Source organism: Nakaseomyces bracarensis (genome assembly GCF_045282275.1).
Source record: "Nakaseomyces bracarensis strain CBM3 chromosome Unknown Scaff2_0, whole genome shotgun sequence".
In the NCBI taxonomy this organism is placed as follows: domain Eukaryota; kingdom Fungi; phylum Ascomycota; class Saccharomycetes; order Saccharomycetales; family Saccharomycetaceae; genus Nakaseomyces; species Nakaseomyces bracarensis.
In genome coordinates, this window is record NW_027263961.1 from 191,954 (window position 1) to 216,636 (window position 24,683).

General features: G+C 36.0%; 12 protein-coding genes across 12 annotated transcripts; 4 read left to right on the top strand and 8 right to left on the bottom strand.

Moving 5' to 3' along the window:
* Positions 1 to 322: 322 nt before the first annotated feature.
* Positions 323 to 1,927, bottom strand: HRD1 (E3 ubiquitin-protein ligase HRD1; the record flags this gene model as incomplete). The annotated part of the gene is made up of 1 exon (XM_071050379.1): positions 323 to 1,927. The coding sequence occupies one exon, from the start codon at positions 1,925 to 1,927 to the stop codon at positions 323 to 325; it is 1,605 nt and encodes a 534-aa protein (XP_070908625.1).
* A 588-nt stretch (positions 1,928 to 2,515) lies between these two features.
* On the bottom strand, positions 2,516 to 2,923 carry HTZ1 (histone H2AZ; the record flags this gene model as incomplete). The annotated part of the gene is made up of 1 exon (XM_071050380.1): positions 2,516 to 2,923. One exon carries the CDS (start codon positions 2,921 to 2,923, stop codon positions 2,516 to 2,518), a length of 408 nt encoding a protein of 135 aa, XP_070908626.1.
* Positions 2,924 to 3,730: 807 nt separating this feature from the next.
* Positions 3,731 to 5,827, top strand: PLB3 (lysophospholipase; the record flags this gene model as incomplete). Its single annotated transcript, XM_071050381.1, has 1 exon — positions 3,731 to 5,827. The coding sequence occupies one exon, from the start codon at positions 3,731 to 3,733 to the stop codon at positions 5,825 to 5,827; it is 2,097 nt and encodes a 698-aa protein (XP_070908627.1).
* Positions 5,828 to 6,384: 557 nt separating this feature from the next.
* RCL1 (rRNA-processing endoribonuclease) lies at positions 6,385 to 7,479 on the top strand (the record flags this gene model as incomplete). Its single annotated transcript, XM_071050382.1, has 1 exon — positions 6,385 to 7,479. The coding sequence occupies one exon, from the start codon at positions 6,385 to 6,387 to the stop codon at positions 7,477 to 7,479; it is 1,095 nt and encodes a 364-aa protein (XP_070908628.1).
* Positions 7,480 to 7,647: 168 nt separating this feature from the next.
* On the bottom strand, positions 7,648 to 8,424 carry MDM12 (ERMES complex subunit MDM12; the record flags this gene model as incomplete). Its single annotated transcript, XM_071050383.1, has 1 exon — positions 7,648 to 8,424. One exon carries the CDS (start codon positions 8,422 to 8,424, stop codon positions 7,648 to 7,650), a length of 777 nt encoding a protein of 258 aa, XP_070908629.1.
* Positions 8,425 to 8,701: 277 nt separating this feature from the next.
* On the top strand, positions 8,702 to 9,295 carry COQ10 (ubiquinone-binding protein COQ10; the record flags this gene model as incomplete). Its single annotated transcript, XM_071050384.1, has 1 exon — positions 8,702 to 9,295. One exon carries the CDS (start codon positions 8,702 to 8,704, stop codon positions 9,293 to 9,295), a length of 594 nt encoding a protein of 197 aa, XP_070908630.1.
* Positions 9,296 to 9,720: 425 nt separating this feature from the next.
* Positions 9,721 to 10,815, bottom strand: CSI2 (Csi2p; the record flags this gene model as incomplete). Its single annotated transcript, XM_071050385.1, has 1 exon — positions 9,721 to 10,815. The coding sequence occupies one exon, from the start codon at positions 10,813 to 10,815 to the stop codon at positions 9,721 to 9,723; it is 1,095 nt and encodes a 364-aa protein (XP_070908631.1).
* Positions 10,816 to 11,597: 782 nt separating this feature from the next.
* On the bottom strand, positions 11,598 to 13,820 carry TOP1 (DNA topoisomerase 1; the record flags this gene model as incomplete). Its single annotated transcript, XM_071050386.1, has 1 exon — positions 11,598 to 13,820. The coding sequence occupies one exon, from the start codon at positions 13,818 to 13,820 to the stop codon at positions 11,598 to 11,600; it is 2,223 nt and encodes a 740-aa protein (XP_070908632.1).
* A 474-nt stretch (positions 13,821 to 14,294) lies between these two features.
* On the bottom strand, positions 14,295 to 14,657 carry RPB11 (DNA-directed RNA polymerase II core subunit RPB11; the record flags this gene model as incomplete). The annotated part of the gene is made up of 1 exon (XM_071050387.1): positions 14,295 to 14,657. One exon carries the CDS (start codon positions 14,655 to 14,657, stop codon positions 14,295 to 14,297), a length of 363 nt encoding a protein of 120 aa, XP_070908633.1.
* Positions 14,658 to 16,866: 2,209 nt separating this feature from the next.
* SIN3 (transcriptional regulator SIN3) lies at positions 16,867 to 21,516 on the top strand (the record flags this gene model as incomplete). The annotated part of the gene is made up of 1 exon (XM_071050388.1): positions 16,867 to 21,516. One exon carries the CDS (start codon positions 16,867 to 16,869, stop codon positions 21,514 to 21,516), a length of 4,650 nt encoding a protein of 1,549 aa, XP_070908634.1.
* A 197-nt stretch (positions 21,517 to 21,713) lies between these two features.
* Positions 21,714 to 22,844, bottom strand: PFA4 (palmitoyltransferase PFA4; the record flags this gene model as incomplete). The annotated part of the gene is made up of 1 exon (XM_071050389.1): positions 21,714 to 22,844. One exon carries the CDS (start codon positions 22,842 to 22,844, stop codon positions 21,714 to 21,716), a length of 1,131 nt encoding a protein of 376 aa, XP_070908635.1.
* Positions 22,845 to 23,417: 573 nt separating this feature from the next.
* Positions 23,418 to 24,350, bottom strand: IZH2 (PAQR-type receptor; the record flags this gene model as incomplete). Its single annotated transcript, XM_071050390.1, has 1 exon — positions 23,418 to 24,350. One exon carries the CDS (start codon positions 24,348 to 24,350, stop codon positions 23,418 to 23,420), a length of 933 nt encoding a protein of 310 aa, XP_070908636.1.
* Between the last annotated feature and the right edge of the window lie 333 nt (positions 24,351 to 24,683).

A 24,683-nucleotide genomic window follows, 5' to 3' on the forward strand; every position in this document is an offset into this window, starting at 1 on the left:
ATATATGGAAGGGAGGTTAGATATTATTGATTAATTACGATGTTTTGCAATTTTTGTTTACATATATTTATATGCAAGGATGTTATATCTTATTGTAACCATAAAGTTAAACTAAAGCCCTCTCCCCTGACAACTTTCGGCTACTAAACATAAAATATCGTAAATATTGACATTAGAGCTCCACACGTATGCTTATATTCTTCTAATAATAATGAGTGTATTTATTTGTCTATATACGTCCTAACTTAATACTACATCACTATACACATTCTATATAATTAATAGTGATAATTTTTCTTTACTTTTTTTATAAATTTTTTTGTTAATCATTACGGTGAATCATTGCACTCTCTGGAATATATACTACGTTAGTCGTAGTTTTCTTCCGAAGAGTTAGTTGAGCTGGTATCGTATCACCTGTTGTGGAATCTAGTAGCTCAAAGTCTAGTATTTCTTTATTATCTAAGTCTGTAGTTTCTGTAGCAGTCTGATGTTCGATTTGTTCGGCATTCCTCTTTCTGACAGTGAAGGGGTAATTTGAATTTAGAGAGATGGTATTTACATTACTAGTAGGTCTAGGTATGTTGTATCCTTCTAATTCTGCTTCATCATATTCACCAATATTACTTTCAGCACGGTCCTCAGACGATTCTTGGTTCAGATTCGTTTGAGAGTTGTTATTGGAAGATGGGGTCAAGATTTCACCTTTCTCATTAAAAACTGGTAATCTACAAATAGGACACGTTTGGGATCTCTCCATCCAGTTCTTTAGACATGATAAATGTAAGATATGTCCACATGGTAATTTTTTAGGCTTCTTATTGGCGTTTGATGGTAAACGATGTCCGTCACCCGGTAATAAATCATCCATACAAACGATACAAACGTTATCAAAGTTAGGATCGTCAGCCAAATCTTCAGGTGTCATAGTTGGAAGTTTGGTATCCAATTGTTTACTGTTTCTCCAGATGGCAACCAGAGATTTGGAGCTATCATAGAGGACGTAGATATCAACAAATATATCCTTCAGTAACATTAATGGTAAGTTTAACACTAGTGCCATAACTATATGCACTAGAGTCTGCAAAAAACGAGTTATTACGTCAATCAACTTCTCATACATGAACTTACCTTCTAATCCATTAAATTGTGTGTCATCATCTTCCTCATTTTCAGTTTCAGCATCCTCTCCAGGAACGTGGTTGAACGCAACGTTCTGACTATGTTTATGTGAAAGATAAAATTCGTAGTACTGTAAACCGGTGTTCATAGCCAAGTTCATAAGGTCTATCAACAAATTTGTGAACTCCATGGCTTGCATAATGTAAATTAAAGCTCGCTGTGTGATATTAGAGCCACCACCAAGTATTGGTTTAGCAGCTGACATGAACACCGAGCTCGCAATAACGTAGGATTTCGAGATACAGAACGATATAACGTAGACATCAATTGAGACCAGCAAAATCAAGTTACATATATACCTGTTGAGCACTAAATCCTTCCAGGTGGTGTGTTCGTTTATCCCTTGAACCAGTAAATCCAGCCTGTCCCTCAATATCCAATGGAATACTTTCATGTACAACAGTACCAGCGCACACGTCGCTAAAGTAAAGAAGTATCTCTCATTAAATGTAGAAAACATGAAAATAGTTCCTATTACCGCATATGGCAACCTCTCAAAGATATGTTCATGCTCAATAAGCCGCAGCTCACCAAACAGCAAGCTCGTAAGTCCTTGCCACAGAATAGCTGAATTCAATAATGTAAAGACCGTTATTATAAGAATGTTAAACCCTTCAGACAGCTTCAGCGCAATCTGTAAGTACGATACACTGGACTGAAACGCCATCAGCACACAGTATACTGTAAGCACATAGACAGCCCCAGTAAACACCAGTAATTGTTTCCTTTGCGTAGCCGACAACATCTTCTTATATTATAAAGGAAGGGGAAGTATATAATATATTGTTCGACCGGCACAGTTTCGCTCAAACAAAAAGATAGTCCGCTTCTCTCCTTAATCCCTGTTACAACACAAAAGGATCAATAAACCATTCAACTATAAATATATAAATACTCAACCTCTTATAACCGAATTGAAGCACCCTATACCCAACATATTAAATAAGCCCAAAATTATTAAGGTGCGTTTCTTGGCTTTCACTCTCCTTGTTACCCAGATGAGATCACGTGAAAGAAATCACATGACTCAGATCATGTGACATCAATCATGTGACCTCAGATCATGTGACCCAGATCATACTTACAATAAATTCAAGATGCATTATATTAGTGTCTATCATCCAGTAAAGTTAGGCAAATAGAGATAATATTTATTAATGTTACAAAATAATAGAAAGGGAAATATACATATATAGAAGAAAAAAATAAGAGATATTATTTAACAAAAATTTCGTTTCGTTCCTCCCTAGACCAAAAGATTTCTTAGAGAGTATTGATCCACTAGAAGCGATAGGATTTTTAAAGCAATTATTTTTTTTAGTAGTTAAAAAAACTACTTTCTACCTTTCTTTCCCATCTCTACTTTTAGTAATAGAGCCTTATTGATATGAGGTAGGACACCACCGGATGCGATCGTTGCTCTAATCAAGCTATCCAACTCATCGTCACCTCTAATAGCCAACTGTAGATGTCTAGGGGTTATTCTCTTCACCTTCAGGTCCTTAGCCGCATTACCAGCAAGTTCCAGCACTTCCGCAGTCAAATACTCCAGCACAGCCGTTAGATATATAGCCGCTTTAGACCCTACACGCACCTTACCACTAGCATTACGCTTCAAATATCTCTTAATTCTCCCTACTGGAAACTGTAACCCCGCCCTAGCAGAACTAGACTGCGCTCTTATACCACTGCCATCCTTGGCACCAGACTTACCTTTACCACCATGCATCTTACCTGACATTTTCGTTATATTACTTGAACTTGTATTTTTGATTTACTTTGATTACCTTTCCCAAAAAAACAAATAGATTAATAAAAAAAGATCCCTATATCAAGTAAACATCCTTTAACTATAGATCGAAATAAACAAATAGAAAACACCAAAAAAGACAAACAATTCAAAAACAGTAAACAAATCAAAAAAAACACACACACACACACACAACACAGTAAAGAGATTAACATTCTGTTACCCGGATATATTATAGTACGAAATAGCATATGACAATGTCGTATATTAATACATCACTCTATACGTAAATGGCACACTTAACAAACGTACAACAGTACATCATCTGATACGCAACTGTGACGTGATCAGTAATAATAACTTTTAACGGATGTCCCTGTAAATCAATTTTCCTCTTCCTTTCTTTCTTTTTTGGTAGTTTTTCCGAACATTCGTCGAAATTGTTCTCTGCAGTTGCCTACGTTCACTACTTAAAAGAATTTTGTTTGGTGCTATTGCGGATGTTTCTAAGCGAGATCCTTCCTTCTTCTTATTTTTTGTTTTCTCGATGGTATTTTTAACGCAGTTTTGTTTGTTCTTTGTTTTCACAGCGAATTATGCAATTTTTTTTTTTTTCACATCGCTATTTGCTGTCTATATTTTATTTCTCTCAAGCCTGAATTTATAAAATCTTTCTTTGCCCTCGATTACGTTAACGTTATTTTTGCAGATCATTTTTGATTTTATTTATATATTGTATATTATTGTTTTGATTCATTGTACTGTACCATATCACTAAAGGGGGAAAAGGAAAGGAAAATGCTGCTAATATTTCTGGTGTTTTTGGCTTTGGTGCATGGTTACTCGGATATAGATAACCTATATGCGCCGAAACTAGAGTACTGTCCCAGTGATAACTTGGTGAGAGAGGCCAACGGCCTCTCTCATAACGAGACAGAGTGGCTGTCGAAAAGAGACGAGCGTACTAAAGTAGCTTTACATGACTTCTTACAACGCGCCACATCGTCGTCGCAGCAACTGTCACAGTTGTTCCACAGCGTGTTTGATGCAGGGCAGGTGCCCCGCATCGGTATCGCTGTATCTGGCGGTGGGTACAGGTCGATGCTTACAGGGGCTGGTATCCTGGCTGCATTGGACAGTAGGACCCGTGGTGCCATGGATCATGGGCTCGGTGGTATCTTACAGAGCACGACGTACATGTCCGGTGCTTCCGGCGGTAACTGGCTCGTGGCGTCGCTGTCTTGGAACAACTGGACGTCGGTGCAGGACATCCTCGATATGAACTACGATCCTAAGGGGGCAAGGAAGGCAGGAAAGATCGTGAAGGACGCCATCTGGGACCTGAGTGACTCGATCGTGTCACCAGGTGGACTGAATATCATCAAGACTGCTCGTAGATGGGATCACATTACAAGTGCAGTAAGAGCTAAACAAGAGGCGGGATTCACAACCTCCTTGGCTGATGTTTGGGGCCGTGCATTGTCTTATAAATTTTTCCCTACTCTAGAAAGAGGTGGTATTGGTTATACCTGGTCGTCGTTGAGAGATAACGAGATTTTTAAGAACGGTGATATGCCTTTGCCGATCACTGTGGCCGATGGTAGATACCCGGGATCAAACGCTATAGCACTGAACGCGACTATCTTCGAATTCAATCCATTTGAAATGGGATCTTGGGATCCTTCCTTAAACGCATTTACTGACGTCAAGTACCTGGGTACTAATGTATCAAATGGTAGACCAATAGCTAGCACTAACAAGAAATGTATCGTGGGGTTCGACAATACCGCTTTCATTATGGGTACCTCTTCAAACCTGTTTAACCAATTCCTGTTGAGAATTAACTCAACCCATTTACCTAATTTTGTCACCAAATGGGCAACAAACTTCCTTAAGAGTCTTGCTCATGAGTTCAATGATGTTGCCATCTATGGTCCAAATCCATTTAAAGACACGAAATATGTGGTCGATAAATTCAGCAAGACTCTAGTTGAACATCAAAACTTGTATTTAGTTGACGGTGGTGAAGATGACGAGAATGTTCCATTGCTACCGTTACTACAGAAGGATAGAGACCTGGATATCATTTTCGCAGTAGATAATTCCGCTGACAATAAGTTACAATGGCCAGATGGGTCTTCTCTGGTTCATACCTATGAACGTCAATTTGTTCTTCAAGGTCAAAAGATTGCCTTTCCGCATATTCCAGATACAAACACCTTCATTAACTTGGGGTTAAATAAAAGACCAACTTTTTTCGGATGTAATGCCACAAATATGACTAGCTTGAAATACATCCCGCCATTGATTGTTTATTATCCAAACTCTCAATACTCCTTCAATAGTAATCAAAGTGCTTTCAAGTTGTCTTATTCAACAAAACAGATGGCTAATATGATTTCGAATGGTTTTGAGATTGCCACAAGAAATAACTTTACAGACGATCCTGAGTTCATGTCTTGTGTGGCCTGTGCAATTATGAAAAGAAAACAAGAATCACTTGATCTAGAGCTACCAGCCGAGTGTGAAAAGTGTTTAGAAAGATATTGTTGGGACGGTACCATCGATGACACTCCTCTAGATGAACTTAAGCAGGACGTCCATCACTCCTTCATTAACCCTGAAGAGGATAAGGATGGTGACGGTGTTGACGATTACACAGACGAAGATTTCAGCGGCGATGACGAGGAGGTTGACGACTATCACTTCTTCCACTACTCCAACGTGGATGAAATACACCACGCAGCAACGTACAAGGGTAAATTACTACCTACCGATGCTGTAGGTAGAGGTTCAAAGGATCCATTGGTAAACAAAGGTGCAAAACAACTTGTGACCAATAAATACTTCCTATGGTTTTCAATCTTCATTGTTCACTACATTTTATTATTATAATTTTGATAATAATAAAAAAAAGCAAGGAAAAAGAGCATAAGTATCAAGAACTAACAAGAGGGGGTTTTGTTACCCTTGGGAAAGTTCTAACACAACTAGCATAAATTATTTATTCATTTTTCACTTCACTTCACTTCATTTTAACATTAGATAAATACCTTTTTATTATTATAGACACTAGACAGAATAAGAATAAATTTTCGTTCATCAAACATTTTCTACCTACCAATAATTTGCAAGCCATTTTATAGATTGTTACTTCAACACTATAAATATTATAATAACGTTACTCGAACACATAGAAATATGAACAATATTTTAAAGTTATTTGGTAAACTGCCATACTCATCGTTAATAAAAAGTCTCTTAGAAAATACCGTAGAAGCGATTACATGGGCTTGAAAAAAAAAAAAATTTCATTTTGAAAAATTTTTGTGATGCTCATCGCATAAATTAACATAGTAACGGTATTATTTAATAGTATTTTATAATGTTGCTTCTTAAATATATTTTGATTGCTGGATAGTGGAACAAAATATAGTTAAGTAAATAACAAAATGTCATCTAATTACGTTATTTTCCAAGGTGCTCAAAATTTTAGACACAGAATTATATTTGCAACGTTATCGGGCAAGCCAATTAAGATAGAGAAGATACGTTCGCAAGATCTAAATCCAGGTTTGAAGGACTATGAGGTGTCGTTTCTTAGGTTAATGGAGGCTGTTACCAATGGTAGTATCCTCGAGATTTCATACACTGGTACAACGGTTATTTATAGACCTGGTATAATTGTAGGTGGTCCATATACGCATAACTGTCCTAATTCCAAGCCGGTTGGATACTTTGTGGAGCCTATGCTTTACTTGGCACCATTCTCAAAGAAAAAATTCTCAATTGTATTCAAAGGGGCAACAGCTTCGCATAATGACGCCGGTGTAGAGGCTATTAAATGGGGTATGATGCCAGTTATGGAAAAATTCGGTGTCAGAGAATGTGCGCTGCATACACTAAAGAGAGGTTCACCACCTTTAGGTGGCGGTGAGGTACATTTAGTAGTCGATTCGTTAATAGCTCAACCGATAACTATGCATGAGCTGGAAAAGCCGCTAATATCTGCCGTTAGAGGTGTAGCATATTCTACCCGTGTCAGTCCGTCGATGGTCAACAGAATGATAGATGGTGCAAAGAAAGTATTAAAGAATCTAAAATGTGAAGTGAATATTACAGCAGATGTATGGAGAGGAGAAAATTCCGGTAAGAGTCCAGGTTGGGGTATAACACTAGTTGCTGAAACAAAAAAGAAGGGCTGGTGTTTCTTTGCTGAAGAAATAGGTGACTCTGGAGATATTCCTGAAGAAATCGGTGAGAAGGTAGCATACAAACTATTAGAAGAGATCTCAAAGAGTGCAGCTGTAGACAGAAACCAATTACCACTGGCAATCACCTATATGGTCATCGGTAAGGAAGATATTGGTAGATTAAGAATATCAAGAGAACAGATTGACGAGAGATTTATCCATCTTCTCAGAGATATTAAGAAAATATTCGGAACCGAAGTCTTCCTTAAACCAGTAGACGACATGGATAGTGATGATTTCATTGCAACTGTTAAGGGTATTGGTTTCACAAACACAAGTAAGAAAATTGCATAGATACTTCCTGTTTGTGCCCCCTCCCCCCCCATCGGATTTTATTTAATTCTTATGTATTAATAACAACATAGACATTTTTCGTAATCTGTGAAGAATTCAAATCATGAGAAGCCTATATACAGGAAATCAGGACACAATAAGTTATAAGGGATATATTTTTTGTAACTCTTATTCCTCATTGAAATCTAAATTAACCCAGCTCGGCCATGCAAGTTCTTTCCGAAGGAAATCTTTCATTTTTTGTTTGATAAATTCTTCTAATTGGTTCACACTTCGAAGAGTTGAACCATCCTCTTTGTATTGGTCTCCAATCTCTGTTTCAATCTTCATACTTCGTATAATTGATATTCTTTCAAAAGGTCTATTTGTTAACAACACTGGGCCATTAGGATCTAGCACACAATCTACGTCATCTAGAATCGGATCACTAACGTCACAGAGCATACTTACAAATAGCTGCCTAGAAACATATGATATCAGGCATAACGAGTGTAGACCAATGCTGCTGATGGTAATCTTTAGAGGTAGTGTCATGAATTTTTCAACAGGGTAGTTTAGCACTAGTTCGGCAGTTAACGTCAAAGATATATCACCTTTATATTCTAATTCCATCAAAAACTGTACATCTGACTCTTTCCTCTCCACATGCTGTCTCTCTTCCGCCCCAGTTTCATCACTACTGGTACCATCATAGTTCTCATCAGAAATAGAGTTTTCTTCATCAATCTCTTCATTAATAGCATCATAAAAATCCTGCAACGGACTCGATATATCTCTCAATACTACATTAGGTGAGATTTTACCAAACCCGAAGTCAATAAGCTCTATACCACTCACATAACTAGGTAATTGGATTGCCTTGAAATACCTATTGAGCCCTTCCTTTATCTTATCATTCAGTTGCTGATCAGACGTTAGCTTTTTCCAATCAATTTCAAAGGACATTGTCTCTGAATTATATATCCCCTACACCTAACCAAGCAAATAGTCACAATACAATACAAACCTTCCAACTAGTTGTGTAGTTCATTGCTATGTATATCGCTATGTTCGGCTTAAATCCTAAATGCGGCTTTCTAAAATCCGCTTAAAATTGCCTTAAGGCTATTAATTTCCAATTTATTAATATTAATATATATTAAGTATTAGGCAAGGGAGAGTGAAGCATTTGACTTATATCAGATATTTTAGCGGATAAAACAGACTTCCATAATAAACCATTATGGCATCAGTGCTAACTCTACGCTCTCTTAGACCTAACCGAGCCTGGAGGCCCTTCGGTTGTCGAGGATTCCTCGAGATTATGAACCCTTTCCAAGAGGTTAAAGTACAAAGATATATACTCCCCAAAGTGATAAATTGTTCACCTAAGGAGGTTTATGATGTGGTTGCTGAGGTGTCCAAGTATCATGAGTTTATTCCTTACTGTGAGGACTCGTTCGTTAATGTTCGTGATCCAGTTACCACTAAACCGAAGGTTGCTGGCCTGAAGGTTGGATTTAAACAGTATGATGAAAAGTTTGTATGTAATATACATTGTGAGGTAGATGGTGAGGATGTACATGTAGTGACAGCGGAGTCAATCTCTCATCATCTATTCGATGTATTAAACTCAAAATGGACTATACGACCACACCCAACCCGGAAAAATGCAAGTTCTGTTGAATTACGTCTAAAATTCAAGTTTAAATCTAGAATTTACAATAGTGTTTCCTCACTTTTCGCTAAAAGCGTTACAGAAATAGTAATGGATGCCTTGGCTAGAAGAGTATATCACTTAAAGAAAGCCTCCTCTTTAGAAAAGTCCAAGATATGAATCGAAAGGGAATCCCCACCCCACTCTATATGTAAATAAGCTCTACTTAATCAAAGAAAAACAAAAAAAAAAGTGAAGACTGATGTCTTATGAAATTTCATTATAAATCTATGTAAATATCTACTGTACATTATACTATTAATTTTCAGAGGTACATGCTTCCACTATTAATATGTTAGAGATGAGAATTATTCTCTTTGGTTTATCGTAAATTGATGGGTATCGTTATGAGTAAATGCCTGAATGTCTAAGTTCCTTAATTATCCTGTCTATGTTTAAAGGGAGAAAAGGAAATTCAATTCTTTATCCACTAAATGCTGTTAATAAAATGTATTTCTTTTTTTTTATTTTGTAATTTTTTATTATTCTTCTGGTAAATTCTTTAAGAATATATTCTTTTGTGTTTATAGTTTTCCATAGAAGGTTTAACCACCATCTAATAATTGATCCAAATGGGCACTTGGAGGTCTAGACTTCCTCTTCTTATCATTTGGACGTAGTTGTGCCATATCTGGAGTAGTTTGGACTTGTAGTTTCGAAACTGCATTCTCAAAAAGCATGTTATCATTAAAGCTCGACTTACTAGCCGGATTGTTAATTATTTGAGCCATGGATTGCTCTCTTGGAGTGCTAGCCACTGAGTTAAAAGCTGAATTCTCAGTACTGCTCCAATTATTTCCCTCATTCTTCAGAATCTCAGTAGGAGAGATGAACATCGATAGCCGTGGATTATTAACAGTTTGTTGCTGTGGTTTCTCGTTCACTTTTTCAGAACTTAATAAATTAAATGCAGATCCTCCTCCTAGACTATATAAACTCATTCTAGATGATTTCTGCTTTAATACTTTCTCTGAAATATCACTAGCTACATCAGAGTCAGAACTGAAACCATCCACATCGCCATATTGGAAGACGTAAGGGTCATATTGATATTGATTTTCACGTTCCCTAATCTGGTACTCATTTCTCGCATTCTTCCATGACTTAAATGCAAACAACAACCACACAAACAGTAATACTAGTAATATGAAACCCAGACAGCTACCAAATGCTGTATAGACTGTACCGGAAGGCTGTTTAACATGATAAACGTATTTGTTATTCTCAGCACTTGGAATATATACTGGACTTGGGGTAATGGAAGAAGTAGAAGAAGAATATGAACTGTAGCTAGTAGAAGATGTTGAGCTTGTGCTACTCTCGTCACTTGAAGTAATGCTCATAGCTGAGGTAGAACTAGCTATAGAGCTTCCAGAAGATAATGTATTGGAGTCACTAGTAGAATCAGATGAAATGATCGAAGAACTTCCAGTGCTTGAGGGCTGTTCGGTTGACGATGACATTGCAGATGTTGAGCTCGGCACCTGTGAAGACGCAGAACTTGTAGAACTCGTGGTTACCAACTTCGGAAGATCACGTCTTATTACAGAAACACCCGATGTCTCTATGACAGCACCTTTTACCGCCACAATTAAAGGAACACTCCACACCAGTGAGCGCAGGACCTGTGCTAATCTCATGTTATTGTGTTTAATGATATATTAAAATCTAGTCTATTAGTTGTATCAAATAAATATATTTATAATTTAACCCTTCCTTCCTTTAAATACAATATACGGATGGTACAAATCTTATTCGAATTAAATAGAAGGTAGGTGGTACTTTCTTACACTTCAGAGGTGAGGTAGCAACAGTGAACTATATATACTCCTCTCATTATTTCACCAAATGAAAGATTAATTGAAAGTGGTACAACGAAAAAAGCTCTGATAAGGATAGAAGCTCAATCGTGCATGCATTGTGACGGGGAGGTGACCGAATATTCGAAAATAGACAGTAAATTGCTTATTCTAACCAGTTTCTTGATCAAAAGTATCACTCTGCTTCGAGGTTTCCAGTGTAGATTATAGATCAGCCTCCTTTGAATATGGCTTGATCCCACCCACGAAATGTATACATTTTGATCTTGTTATTATTTTCCCCTGTGTGTTTTTCTAAGGCAAATTTCGCGTTTGGCGTTTCGCGATGAGTTCAGATCAAATATTTTAGATTTTAAATATATTGAAAAAAAAAAAGGACTACATATTGGCTAAAACGGCTCTCAGCTAAAAATATCTTGACAATATTAATTTTCTTCTATTTTTATTAGAGAGGTACGTAATTAAAATGCTATAGAACTAATGGAGCCATAATAAAATATCTTTATCAATCGACTTAGTTTCTTTTTAAACGCCCCGCACAGGCTAACGCAAGTTAAAAATAGAAGAAAAATGCCTTCCCGCTTCTGAATTCTTCTGCGTATTTAGAACCTCCAATTCTCATCTACAGATTCTATAGCCCACTTAAATTTTTCTCGTAACGACTTGGTAAATATTTTTTCAATAGGAACGTCATATTTTTTGCAGAACACTACTGATAATCTAGGATCAATATAGTTAATTTTGGAAGTACCTAGAGACACTTGAGAGTTTTCCTCCCTGTCTCTAAGTTGAACTTGACTATTTATGATTCTTTTTTCTATTTTATCAATGGCAGCCAGTATTTTCTCCGCACTATTAAGGAAGGACCTTAATTCAACATTGCCTGTCTCTAACTCTGTCTCATACTGAGCCTTCAAGCTATCAACTTTCTGCATCCATTCTTTCAAAATCTCCTCAGTTAATAATTCATCTCCTTCATATTTTCTTTTGTCATTTTCCCTTTTGAACTTTAATTGAATTTTAAGTGCTTCTCTTTCCAAAATTCTGTGATGTATTTCAGCCTGTGATGTTTTATTTATAGAATCAATATCTTTGAAAAAATCTGGCATTTTTTCTGCCATGTCGGGTTCTAATTGTAGAAGTGCCTTTTTCAATCTCATTTTCTGCCATTCTAGTTCTTGGATTTTGTCATTCGATTTGGCAACCGATTTGGCGTGTCCAGCGGTAACCGTCCTTTGATGGTTACAAAGAATTGCAACAGTTCTATTAGCTGCATTGTATTTTAGTAATTTTTCAGCTACAGAACCCTCGTTAGGTATCAAGTCTAATTGATCCTGCATGGTCTTTGATGCATTATAGGTACGAAACACCTTTGCCGTTAGACCTGGCATGTAATTTTGTAAATGTTTGTTCAAAATAGAGGGATCCAGTCTATCAAATAGTTGGTGCCCTGGTTGTTTCGGAGGTTTCTTGAAAAGTGCAAGGTTTTTAAAAACTTTAGGATCAACTTGGACTTCCTGGTAATATCTAATCGAATCCTTACCAAGAAAGTCAAAAATTACAGTATTAGGGGGCCTTAGTGTAACATGTTCATATCTTAGGGAACAACAACCTACTGTATCAGCTTCATCTTCCGACTTCTCTCCACCAGCTCTTAATGCGAAAACATCAATAATATAAATAGCGACCGCCTTCTGACGTTCTATCATCAACCTGTTCCTCAAATTCATTTTGTAGTCTCTCCGAATTCTCTCAACATGGTTTTTCAGCTCTCTGGCTTTTTCAAATTTTTTGAAGTCACTTTGTCCTTTCAGTGAGGAATTAGCCGCAAGCCTAACATACTTAAATGATCCAAATATATTCTCCCTCCACATTGCCAGCCACTGAACAGTGTTATCATGCCGTATTTCACCCCATTTATGTCCAGCAGGTGGTGGTGGAACGGGTGCATCTTTACTGAGATTAAGAATAATATCCTCTGGGTAAATGCGCCGCTTTAGTTTACCGGTTTTTTGATGTGCACCTCTACCTCTAAATAAATCAGGTGGTTCAACCTTGAAGTTCCCTATTTGTTCTTTTCTCCCATCTAAGATACATATCTTGTATTTTTCTTCGAATTTTTCTCTTTCCAATCGTATCTCTTTCTTCTCCATTGCGGTTAGATTCTTCTTCTGTTCTTTTAATGTCACAAAGTATTCATGCATCTTTGAAAAATCACACTTGTTAAACGCTTGGATATCTATGTTGTTAAGAGAACCACCAGATTCTTTTAAAACCTCTTTAAAATCTTCGAAGAAGTTCTTTTGAAAAATAGGATTTTTAGCATGCGTTGTTTCTAAAAGATGAGCATAAAACCCTGCAACCTCTTCAGCTTGTACTGGTAGATCAACAGGTTTACCATCATAGTACAGCTTGACATGAGATGGCAACGGTTCATATTCAGGAGGAAAAAGAACACCGTTGTGGATCAAAGTAGTCCATTTAATCGTGTCATCTTTGTCTTGCTCTTCCCACCATTTGTATTCTTCTTCTTCTTCTTCTTCTTCTTCTTTTTCTACTTCGTCTACTTCTTCATCCTCAGATTGTACTTCTTCCAGCTTCCCATCGCCAAGAGCTTCCTTCTCTTTAAGTGTTTTTACTATTTTCTTTTCAATTTCTCCATTATTAAAGCTATCCTCATTACCAGCAGATCTGTTAACTGCCTCTTCTTTAACATTGAGAATTTCATGCTTGACATTCACTACATCTTCTTCATCTTCCTCTTTTATACCGCGATCAATTCTTCGTCTCTTGTAGACTACACCTTCATCGTCAGAAACAGTCATTGTTTCTAAATATATTGGTTGATTTTCTTTTAGATATGAATTTGTTTTATTAAATAGTGGTTTTGATTATTATACAGGGTCTGATCTATTAGAGGATTGTACTTCTAGCAATCAAGAATATCATAATACGTCAGAAGCTCATCGAGTTTTATTTTTTTTTTTTCTTACGTGTCGCGCTGCGAGCTTTTCGACCTCGACATTAGAGTGAAAAGACGTAAAAAAGAAAAAAATAACTTTAGAACATTTATGCGGAACCAAGGCTCAAATTGTAGCACATATTATACATAATACTGACTAAGTTCGTCGTAGTACTTTATTTTTGGTCCTATTTGAATTTTTATTATTATGGTCATTTAGAATGTAAGTTTCTTCTGTCCGTTGGTGCAAGATTAATTGTCTTTCCAGTGTTCGTTTTTGTTGTTTTTTCATTTTTTTTTTCATTTTTTTAATTAATTATTATAGTATGGGCAATACTTAGAAAGCATCATCGGAAGCCAATGTTTGTAAATTCCATTCAGTCTCAAAATTGGATTTTAGGGCGCCAAGCTTGTTTATAATGGAACTGCATGCATTTCTTAGAGCGTCTTTAGGGTCGTAGCCTTCAACAGTCTGTATCCTAAGCTTAAATCTCGCAAAAAATGGATGTTCAACTTTATAAGCAGCAAACAACACCTTGTTATCGTTTAATAGCTCAGCTCTAATCAAGTTACCCAAGGTATGATCTTCTTTCTCAAAAGTTATGACAACAGCATTTGGTGCCTTGGTATCAGGATCTATTTTCAATTTAGATTCACCTTCTCCCAGAAGGAATAACTCAAATCTATCTGGAGCATTCATTTCTCAAGTCTTCTTTTTTTTCTTATCCAGATTTTTTATTTCTCCAACTAAATAAAATAAGTATTATAATAAGCTAACGTCACAATAGTCTTATAATTATTCACACCTTAGTGTGCATTGCTTCTTTTTTTTTTTCAGCATTTTTTTTTTTTTGCTTCTTTTTTTTTTTTTCCACTCCCATGTCCCTATCAAAGAAGATAAACCCGGGTAAGTAAATTCTAAGAAGTCCGTTCTACGTTTTCTTGCATCACCAATTAAAGTATGATATTGTAAATTGTAATATACTGAAAAAAAAGGCAATTAGTCTAGTAGTAATCAATTGTACAATGTCCATAATGATTTTTTGATAATACCAAAAACAAAGGCGACCAACACCTGTTTTCATCAAATACGAGGATGTTTATGCATTCCTTTATATATGAATATTTTGAACATGTGTAATGGCAGTTTTCTTAACCGCCGAGTATTCTTCAGCATGTGAAATTTGGTTTTTGGGCGTAGTTTACCCAAAGTTGTTATTTTTAGAAGCTTTTATTTACTGTTTTTGAGGTTACAGATCATATATTTATTATTAGTTAATTGTGAGCTGCCACAGAAAGGATTGCAGAAGAGGGTAAAAAGGGGATGGGAAGCCAGATTTGTAATAAGAGCGGCTAAAAGAAGCTGGTTTCCTTTTTTTTTCTTTTTTTTGATATATCAGATCTGATGCCCCAAAATATAGTAGAATATTACGGAGAAAAACATGCAGAAAACAGTTACATTATCGGCGGCTAAGTTTTTTCTATTCTACAGATATTTTTGGATATGAAAGATGTGTGAAGGGTTAGAAACGCCCGTGTAGCATCGTATATAAAATTCTTTGGCGGCTATTTTTTTCATCGCAAAAAAAAGGGGGGGTTGAGAGATCTGGATGTGATACACTTCCTTTTTTTCCCTCCTACCTAAAAAAAAAAAGGTATAAATAGGAGGCCTTGAGACAATGATTTCTCTCATTTTTTCTTTCCCTTTTCTATGCTTAAGAGATTACTCTATGTTGGCATAATATTTTATTTATACGTTTTGAATCATGTATTTTTATACGAATATAATAACGTGGTTTCAAAAATATTTTTTTCTTTTTATTGTGATTGTCTCTTCTACTTTTGGGTATTGAACCCAAAAAAAAAAATCCTTTCGCCCTTCCTTTCTTCTTTAGTGAGAAGGGGGGGTTAAGGGAGGATTTTCTAGGGAAGAGGAAGGGGGGAGTGGATGGAGGGGAAGGGAGAGAACGAGAAAGAGAGAGAGAGAGAGGGAAAAAAAATGCTGAATTAAAAGGGAAAAGAGAGAAAAAGACAAGTAGAGATTGAACAGTGAGGTTTTTGTATGCATTCAACGGTAGAATAACTCACATACCTTATTTTGTTATTGTTGTTGTTCCTTCTCTTGATTTCTCTGTGATCTGTCTCTTCGCCTATTTTGTAAATGGTGTTTTATATCCCCGTAAAACCTCAGTAGCAATATCATAACAGGTCCTCAGAGAAAAGAAAGACAATTGCAGAAAAGTAATATATAACAAAATTCAAGAAAAAAAAATTTAAAAAAAAAATAAAATAAACTAAAAAAAATAAATAATAATATTCACAAAAAACAAAAAGGAAATTTTTTACCTTGGTTCCTACGCGATTATTGAGTGAAAGAAAAAGGACAGTATGAAGCTAATTAATTCAAAAAATTGAAAAAAAAAAAAAAAAAAAAAAAAATTGTAGCATGTAGCTTATGTGTGTGTGTGTAAGTCTTGATGTAAGATAAAAAAAAAAATACTTGGAAAGGTTCAGGAACTAACTAAAATAAGTTCAATATTTATCTCTTCTACTTTTGTATATCTCAAATCATTTAACGTTACTGTTATAAAACTAAAAGAACATTTACGTTCAATTATTAGTTTTAACATTTCATTTACATTTACTACTTTGAATCAACAAAAAGGGAAAACTAAGAATAGAGAAAGAGAAAGAGAAAAGAGAGGGAAAGAGAAAAAAAATATCATTACAATATTTAACTACTTCTAGGTACAAAACAAAGAGTTAGAGATTGTTTTGATTATTGAAATTTCTAAGAGATAAAAAAACTCCCTTGAGACTAAGTAAACCAATCTATAAGGAAAACTAGAAAGGACTCTTTGTCGGTTAGTGCAATCCTTTATTTTGTACTCTTTAAAATAAATATATATATGGAAAGTCGAGATCAACAAACCCAAATAACAATGGACAACGCAACTACTGCCGGAGTGACAGAGGAATCTAATAAGAATGTCAGTCCAACACGTAATGGCAGCACGCCATTACCATCTACTACAGGCACCAATATGGTCAGTTCGAACACTAACCCAAATATAAATTCTGTTCAACCCCATAATAGCTCAGTCGGAAATATTAATGTAAAAGACCGAGTAGTCTTGCCATCTTTCTCAAATATCAAGATGGAAGATGAATCTAAACACACACAAAATCGTACACATTCTGGCTCTACTAGTACTGGATCTGCTGGTTTTTCTGTTGCTAGTTTGGATAACCCATTACCGCCAACGACAAAGAAGCCTGAAATGAATATTCATCAGTTATCTCAACAGCCTCCTACTTTAAAGCCGATTAATAATCATCAGGATATAAAAGAGAATACTGTTCAACAACAACAAGTAGCTCCCAACCCCACATCAGCAACACAAGATACATCACAGAATCAAGGTGCAAGTCAGGATCCAATGGCATATAGACCTTTGAACGTAAAGGATGCCTTATCCTACCTAGAACAAGTGAAATTTCAATTCCATTCTAGACCAGACATATATAATTTATTTTTGGACATTATGAAGGACTTCAAATCACAGACCATTGATACACCCGGAGTGATAGAACGGGTATCAGCTTTATTTAAGGGGTATCCAAATTTGATCCAGGGTTTTAACACGTTTTTGCCTCAGGGATATAGAATAGAATGTTCGAGTGATCCGAATGACCCTATTAAGGTTACTACTCCTATGGGCTCCTCTACCACTGTTCTTAATACAGCTAATACTAATCCTATCGGTCATTTAACTCAAGATCAACAACCGGCTCCACAAAATCAAAATCAACAAGCTCCATCTCAAGGTCCTTTACAATCTGCCTACCAATTGCAATCACAAGATTATCAACAAGAAGCAACAGTTGGTCAAACAACTCAACTACCCACAAGAGCACAGTCTCATAGCCCACAAGAGGCATCGCAGTCTGTGAATAATGTAAAGAAGCCAGCAGATGTAGAATTTAGTCAAGCTATAACTTATGTGAATAAAATCAAAACAAGATTTGCAGATCAGCCTGACATTTACAAACAATTTTTGGAGATCCTGCAAACGTATCAGAGAGAGCAGAAACCGATACATGAGGTGTATGCTCAAGTCACTATTCTTTTCCAAAACGCACCAGATCTTCTTGATGATTTTAAGAAGTTTTTGCCTGATTCTTCTGGTTCTGACTCAACAGCTGTTCAAGAAGAGCAACAACAATATGGGCAAATTGGTGGCATTGGTCAAGATATTTCAACATATCCAACTGGGGGGAATTCGATTCAAAGTTCATACTATCAGACAGGTAATAATGCTGATTACGTTCAACAACAACAACAGCAACAAAAAGAGCTCACGCAACGTGCTAATCAACAAAATTTGCCACCAATCGGCAGTTTCCCTCCACCAACAAATGGAACAGTATTGGATCAGCAGCAGCAGCAGCAGCAGCAGCAGCAGCAACAGCAACAGCAACAACAGCAACAACAACAACAACAACAACAGCAACAGCAACAACAGCAACAGCAACAGCAACAGCAGCAATCAAAAAATGTGATGAGTTTGCCTTCTATGATGAATAACTCGTCCAGTGCTAACGAAAGGAATCTAAGTCAACCACCACCTACCCATTTGTTACCTGATACACATCATGTTCCTCCTGTTGCTGCAGCAAATCTTGGGAAACAAAATGTCTTAAGTAATGATGATATACCCATCTCTAATTTGAGGACTAACTTATCAGAGCAGGCTTATAACACTGAAAATATATATGGTCAACAGGTTGGTGTGCAACAATCTGGTGAGGATAGCTATTCAGTAAATCCAAACGATGCAGTAGTAAGACCTGAGATTGATTTAGATCCTAGTTTAGTTCCTGTTGTGCCTGAGCCAACTGAACCGATTGAAAACAGTTTGAATTTAATGGAAGAAACGAACTTTTTTGAGCGAGTTAAGAAGTCAATTGGTAATAAACAATTATATAATGAGTTCTTAAAGATTTTGAACCTCTTTTCACAGGATTTATTGACTGTTGATGAACTTGTTGATAAGGTAGAATATTATATTGGATCCCATAAAGAACTATTTGACTGGTTCAAAGTCTTTGTTGGATACCAGGATAAGCCAAAAAGAATTGAAAATGTAGTCCACGAGAAACACAAATTAGATCTCGATTTATGTGAGGCGTATGGACCAAGTTATAAACGCCTTCCTAAAACTGACACATTTATGCCTTGTTCTGGTAGGGATGATATGTGCTGGGAAGTCCTCAACGATGAGTGGGTTGGACATCCGGTTTGGGCGTCTGAAGACTCAGGTTTTATAGCACATAGAAAAAATCAATATGAGGAAACCCTATTTAAAATAGAGGAAGAGAGGCATGAGTACGATTACTATATTGAGTCTAATTTGAGAACTATTCAAACACTAGAGACTATTGCTAATAAAATTGCAAATATGACCGATAATGAAAAAGCGCACTTTAAACTACCTCCTGGATTAGGGCACACTTCCATGACTATATATAAAAAAGTGATTAGGAAGGTGTTTGATAAAGAAAGAGGGTTTGAGATTATTGATGCCCTACATAATTATCCTGCAGTTGCAGTACCTATAATCTTAAGACGATTGAAACAGAAGGATGAAGAATGGAGAAGAGCGCAAAGGGAATGGAATAAGATTTGGAGAGATTTAGAGCAAAAAGTTTACTATAAGTCATTAGACCATCTTGGTTTAACTTTCAAACAAGCTGATAAGAAACTATTAACTACGAAGCAATTAATATCGGAAATAAGCGGCATAAAGGTCGATCAAAACAATAAAAGGATACACTGGTTAACCCCAACACCTAAAAGTCAGCTAGATTATGATTTCCCTGATCATGATATACTCTATGATATTATTTCATTAGGGTTCATATTTACCAATAATACTAGCATATACTCAAACCCAGACCGTGAACGAATTAAAGATGTTTTACGAGTATTTGTTTCACAGTTTTTTTCGATCCCATTAAGTAAGATAAATGAAGAACTCAGGAGAAGAGGTTATTCTGAGGATAATTCTAGTGAGTTGGAAAATATAAATGGCACTATGGAACAAATAACTGAAGAAGGGCTGGAGAATGGCTTCGAACAAACACCAAAAAAGAGAGCTTTAGAGGCGGACTTAAGCCTTGCTGACGTACTACATAAAACGAAGTTACAAAAGCAGAGAGCATCCAGAGATAATGAAGGAAATAAATCACCTTCTTATGATAATATGTCTTCCCGGAATGAAGGATTTGGTGATTTAGAAATAGAAGATGAACTTCTAATTCAAGAGTCAAGAAAGCCTTGGTTGGTCGGGGAGATGATTGAACAGGCAAATAGGAAAGGTTCCATTGAAAATAGGGCGATCTACAACATGTTTGCCAATACTAACATTTACATTTTCTTTAGACATTTGACAACCCTTTATGAAAGATTATTAGAAGTGAAAGATATCAACGATGAAGTCAATAAGGAGATTAAGAGTAGAAGAGTGACCACTTTTGCCAAGGATCTCGATTTAATATCTACACAGTTAACTGAACTAGGTTTAGATTTCAATAGTTCTGACGCTTATCAAGAGCTTCTATCTTTAAGTAAGAGGTTAATCGAAGGTGATATTGAGCACCAATGGTTTGAAGAAAGCTTAAGGCAGGCATACAATAATAAGGCTTTTAAATTATATACAATCGACAAGGTCGTTCAAGCATTTGTTAAGCATACGCATACTCTGATCTCTGACTCAAAAACTTCGGAGATAATGTTACTATTCCAAAATGATAGAAGCCGTGATTCGACTTCTGCAAAGGATCAGATTCTATACAGAAAGCAATGTAGATCTTTTATGAGCAACACAGAGAACATGTTCCGAATCGAATTCCATAAGAAGACATACCATACCTCGATACAATATATCGCACTAGATGATTTAACCTTAAATCCGCCCAATACTCTGGAAGAAAAATGGAATTACTATGTTACATCATACTCCTTATCTAATCCAACTGAAGGTGTCCCACATGAGCAATTAAAAGTCCCATTTCTGGAAAGGGTTATTGACTATAGTCAGGAGTTCAATAACGATAACGAAAGCTTCCCATCTTATTCACCTGCAGGGATATCAAAATCCAACTTACACATCAACATCAATAAGGAAAATTTCGATCTAGAAATTGAACCCGGTTCGTCGGATATCTTTTCAAGAGAGACAGCAAAGACTTATCGTTCAATTTATGATAGGGAAAATAAGTATGATAAGGCTAACAAGTCGATTAAAGACCTTTTAGATGGATCTCAAGGATGGAAAAAGACTATACCGAAGGGGGAGGCCTCAATATTAGCAGATCAGTTTCAATATTTCAGAGAACATGGTAGCCTAGCAGGATACTCTGCCGAACAAAATAAAGAAACTTCTAATACTGATTCGGCTGTATTTGAAAGTGGACCCAAGCAACAGACTATTGTTGGGTCTATATCTGAGCGGACGACAGAACCACTAATACACGGATCGCCGATCGTTGATTAAAAAATAAGTGAGTCTACTCAGTATCAAGTATATTTTGTAATTCTTAATTTAGTCTATTGTATTTATAATGAATTTATATCAATCTATAGCAAATAATAAAAAAAAAATATGTACGATTACTTTTTTATAATGCAGTGCAAGAATATCAGGACATCAGGATATTAGTTCCTTACTCTATATCTGAGCAGTGCCACCATTTATTCGATGTCTACATCTACTCCAAAGTCCTCTAACATTTCACCCCATTCATTTTGCCATTTAGATCTGGAGAGCCTATTACTGTTAATTCTATTACGAATTACTTGTTCACCGTCTTCAGACACGGATTCAGTAATAGTAGAGTCATAATGTTCCGATAAAAGGTGTTTCCCAGAATCAGGTGGCCAAGGAAGGCCCAGCATTATATCACATAAAGATGAGTCCGGTTCTATTATGGATTCTTCATTTTTTTGGAAGTTCATTCCATCGCTAGTTGGTCCACTGAATGGCCATAACCAATAAATAGGAGAACCAAGAACAGTTACAGCATTTGATATTATGCCCAAATCATATGGGAAATTGATATAGGATTCCATAGGAACCCATTTTTTCTCTAGTAATCTTTGTTCTTCACGCCGCATTTTATCGTTTTTCAGCTCAGGATATATTATCCAAGTATTATTTATGACTTTAGGTAGTAACCTTCTTAATCTTGATAAAGTCTCTAATCTATCCATTTCCCAAGACTCGATCTGAGTTTTCCCACCTAGGATCTGGTTCATTAAGCATCGAATGAATAGTACAGATATTGTAAAAAGAATAAATAAATCCATCGGAGTCAATATGGTTAGAAATATAATCTCTGATTTAAGATATAAGTAACTAGGAGAATGCCGATCTTTCCATATGTGTGCTATTCTTTTCAATAAAAACGCAAAAAGAGTTGACGTACCAACAATTACCCAAAATAAGAAACGCATAAAGTGAGGGAAATTATTATAACCTACGCAGTTCATTGTCCAAGGACAATGATGGTCCATCATTAATATGCATTGGTTACATGTCTTGCAGTGATGACTACGTTCTGGTTTATAAATCTGGCACTTTTTACAGTAAACCTTCCACACATTCTTCTTTGGTTTATAGTCTTTCTTTGGTGCACCAGGATTAGTGTATATCGCTAGGTAATAAGATATCCATATCATTGTTTGGCAGAATTCATACCATATTTGTTTCCTGACACTTAGATAGTTCCACAAAATAAACACATGGGCATTAATCCCGATGAAGGATATTAGAAAACTCGGTATAGCAATGCCTAACCAGGGCCATTTCAGTTTCACAGCCATTTGCTAGATTTAACCTTCAGTAAGAGCCAGTCTTAAAAACTAATTTCTCTCCTTTATAGATGGTGCTAAATATTGATACGCATTTCAATTGAAAAGAATATCACTTCTCTTGGTGTATTAAATATTTCATTCTGTGGTTAAGCATGATTAACAAAGTACACCACAATTCGCGTACAAAATATATATTTAATTGATTTTTTTTTAATCTTCAGTATTTATATGGATGGTTCAATTTCGCTAAAATTTCACAGAAAAACAGCTTCTATGGCCAAGTTGGTAAGGCGCCACACTAGTAATGTGGAGATCATCGGTTCAAATCCGATTGGAAGCAATTTTCTTTTGTTTTTACCTTTTTCTTACTAAAATCCAATCCATCATGTTAGTGCTGATGTATACCATATACTGGTTATGATACAATAGTTCTATTATTACTTCGAATAACAATTTTTGTAATATTCTAGATTATGCCTAGTTATTAAAGTTTAACTATTCCTATAGAAGTCCTTAAATAAAGATGGAACCAAAAGTTCAACATTTAATAACAGTCATCTCCTATATATCTCTATATGGTCACTAAACCAGTGAATATCTATAATGTACTAATGTGTAAGAGCCGATTAGAGCTTTGAGGTGACATAGTGCTGCGATCACAACTAAGACATGAAATATTTGGTGCGAATGACCCCACAAGTCAAAATTACCAGGCCTCATTTTCTCTGGGAATCTTATACCGTATAGGAATGCCCCAAATATGTAGAACACTCCTTCTAATATAACCCATTTTAATTGGATTCTAGTCCAAGTTTCCTTAATCCCGTAGTAACACAACCCAGCTAAAATTGGCAATACTGCTGATAATCCAAAGGCCACAAATAAGGAGGCTCTGTATGGTCTCCATTCTCTTGATCTGAATTTATCTTCTAGAGATACGACTGCACAGGCAGTACCAAAAGCAATTGTTATAAATGAGAAAACACCAAAGAGCCATGGACTACCCGAAAAGCCATAATAAAGAATGCTTACCATAGAAGATACAATTAAGAAAACGATACCCAAGTAGTCGAGTTTATTACCGAACACAGCAATGGCTAGGGAATGGCTTTTAAAACAATGGAAAATACTGCTCAACGATAAACAGGAGAAGGCTCCTAAAAAGAATATGTCAATGATGATATAATCCATAAGTGTAGTAGTCGCATAAGTCGGTACTACATATTTATTGAAAAATATTGTAACTAGGAAAGCAATAGCTGGCAATAGATGAGAGTAAATATTAACGGTCTCGTTGTGCACATAAAAAAGCGACCGAGCACACTCCTTAAAACTACTAGTTTCGAGCACATAACCCGTATGTATATGCTCATTGTCCTTCTGCCATTCAGGAATCTCTTCCCAAGTATACAGCTTCCTCACCACTTTCTTCTTCCTCACACCTCCATCCATCAAGGGCTCTACTTCTTCAGTAGTAACCACCTTCGTGACCTTCCGTTTATTCATCGCAGACATATCACGTACGTGTTTCCCTTTATTATCTTTCCAGTATATTTTAAACTACATCATAAAGTCTTCAATGGCAAGATCGAGTCATCTTTATATATATAGGGTGTTTTATAATGCATGGCGAAAAAACACCGTGGAAAGCCAGAAAAAACAGGCTATTTTACTTATGATCAACTCAACAAAATTTCAACCAATTCGGAGATAATTACCTTCTCATACCAACATTTTAGTCAAGATCTCAATAAACAACAAACGCGTTTATACTCACGATAACACCTATTACAACATCTATAAAATATATTCGAAGTTATTTCTTTCTACAAAATGACAGTTTTCTCC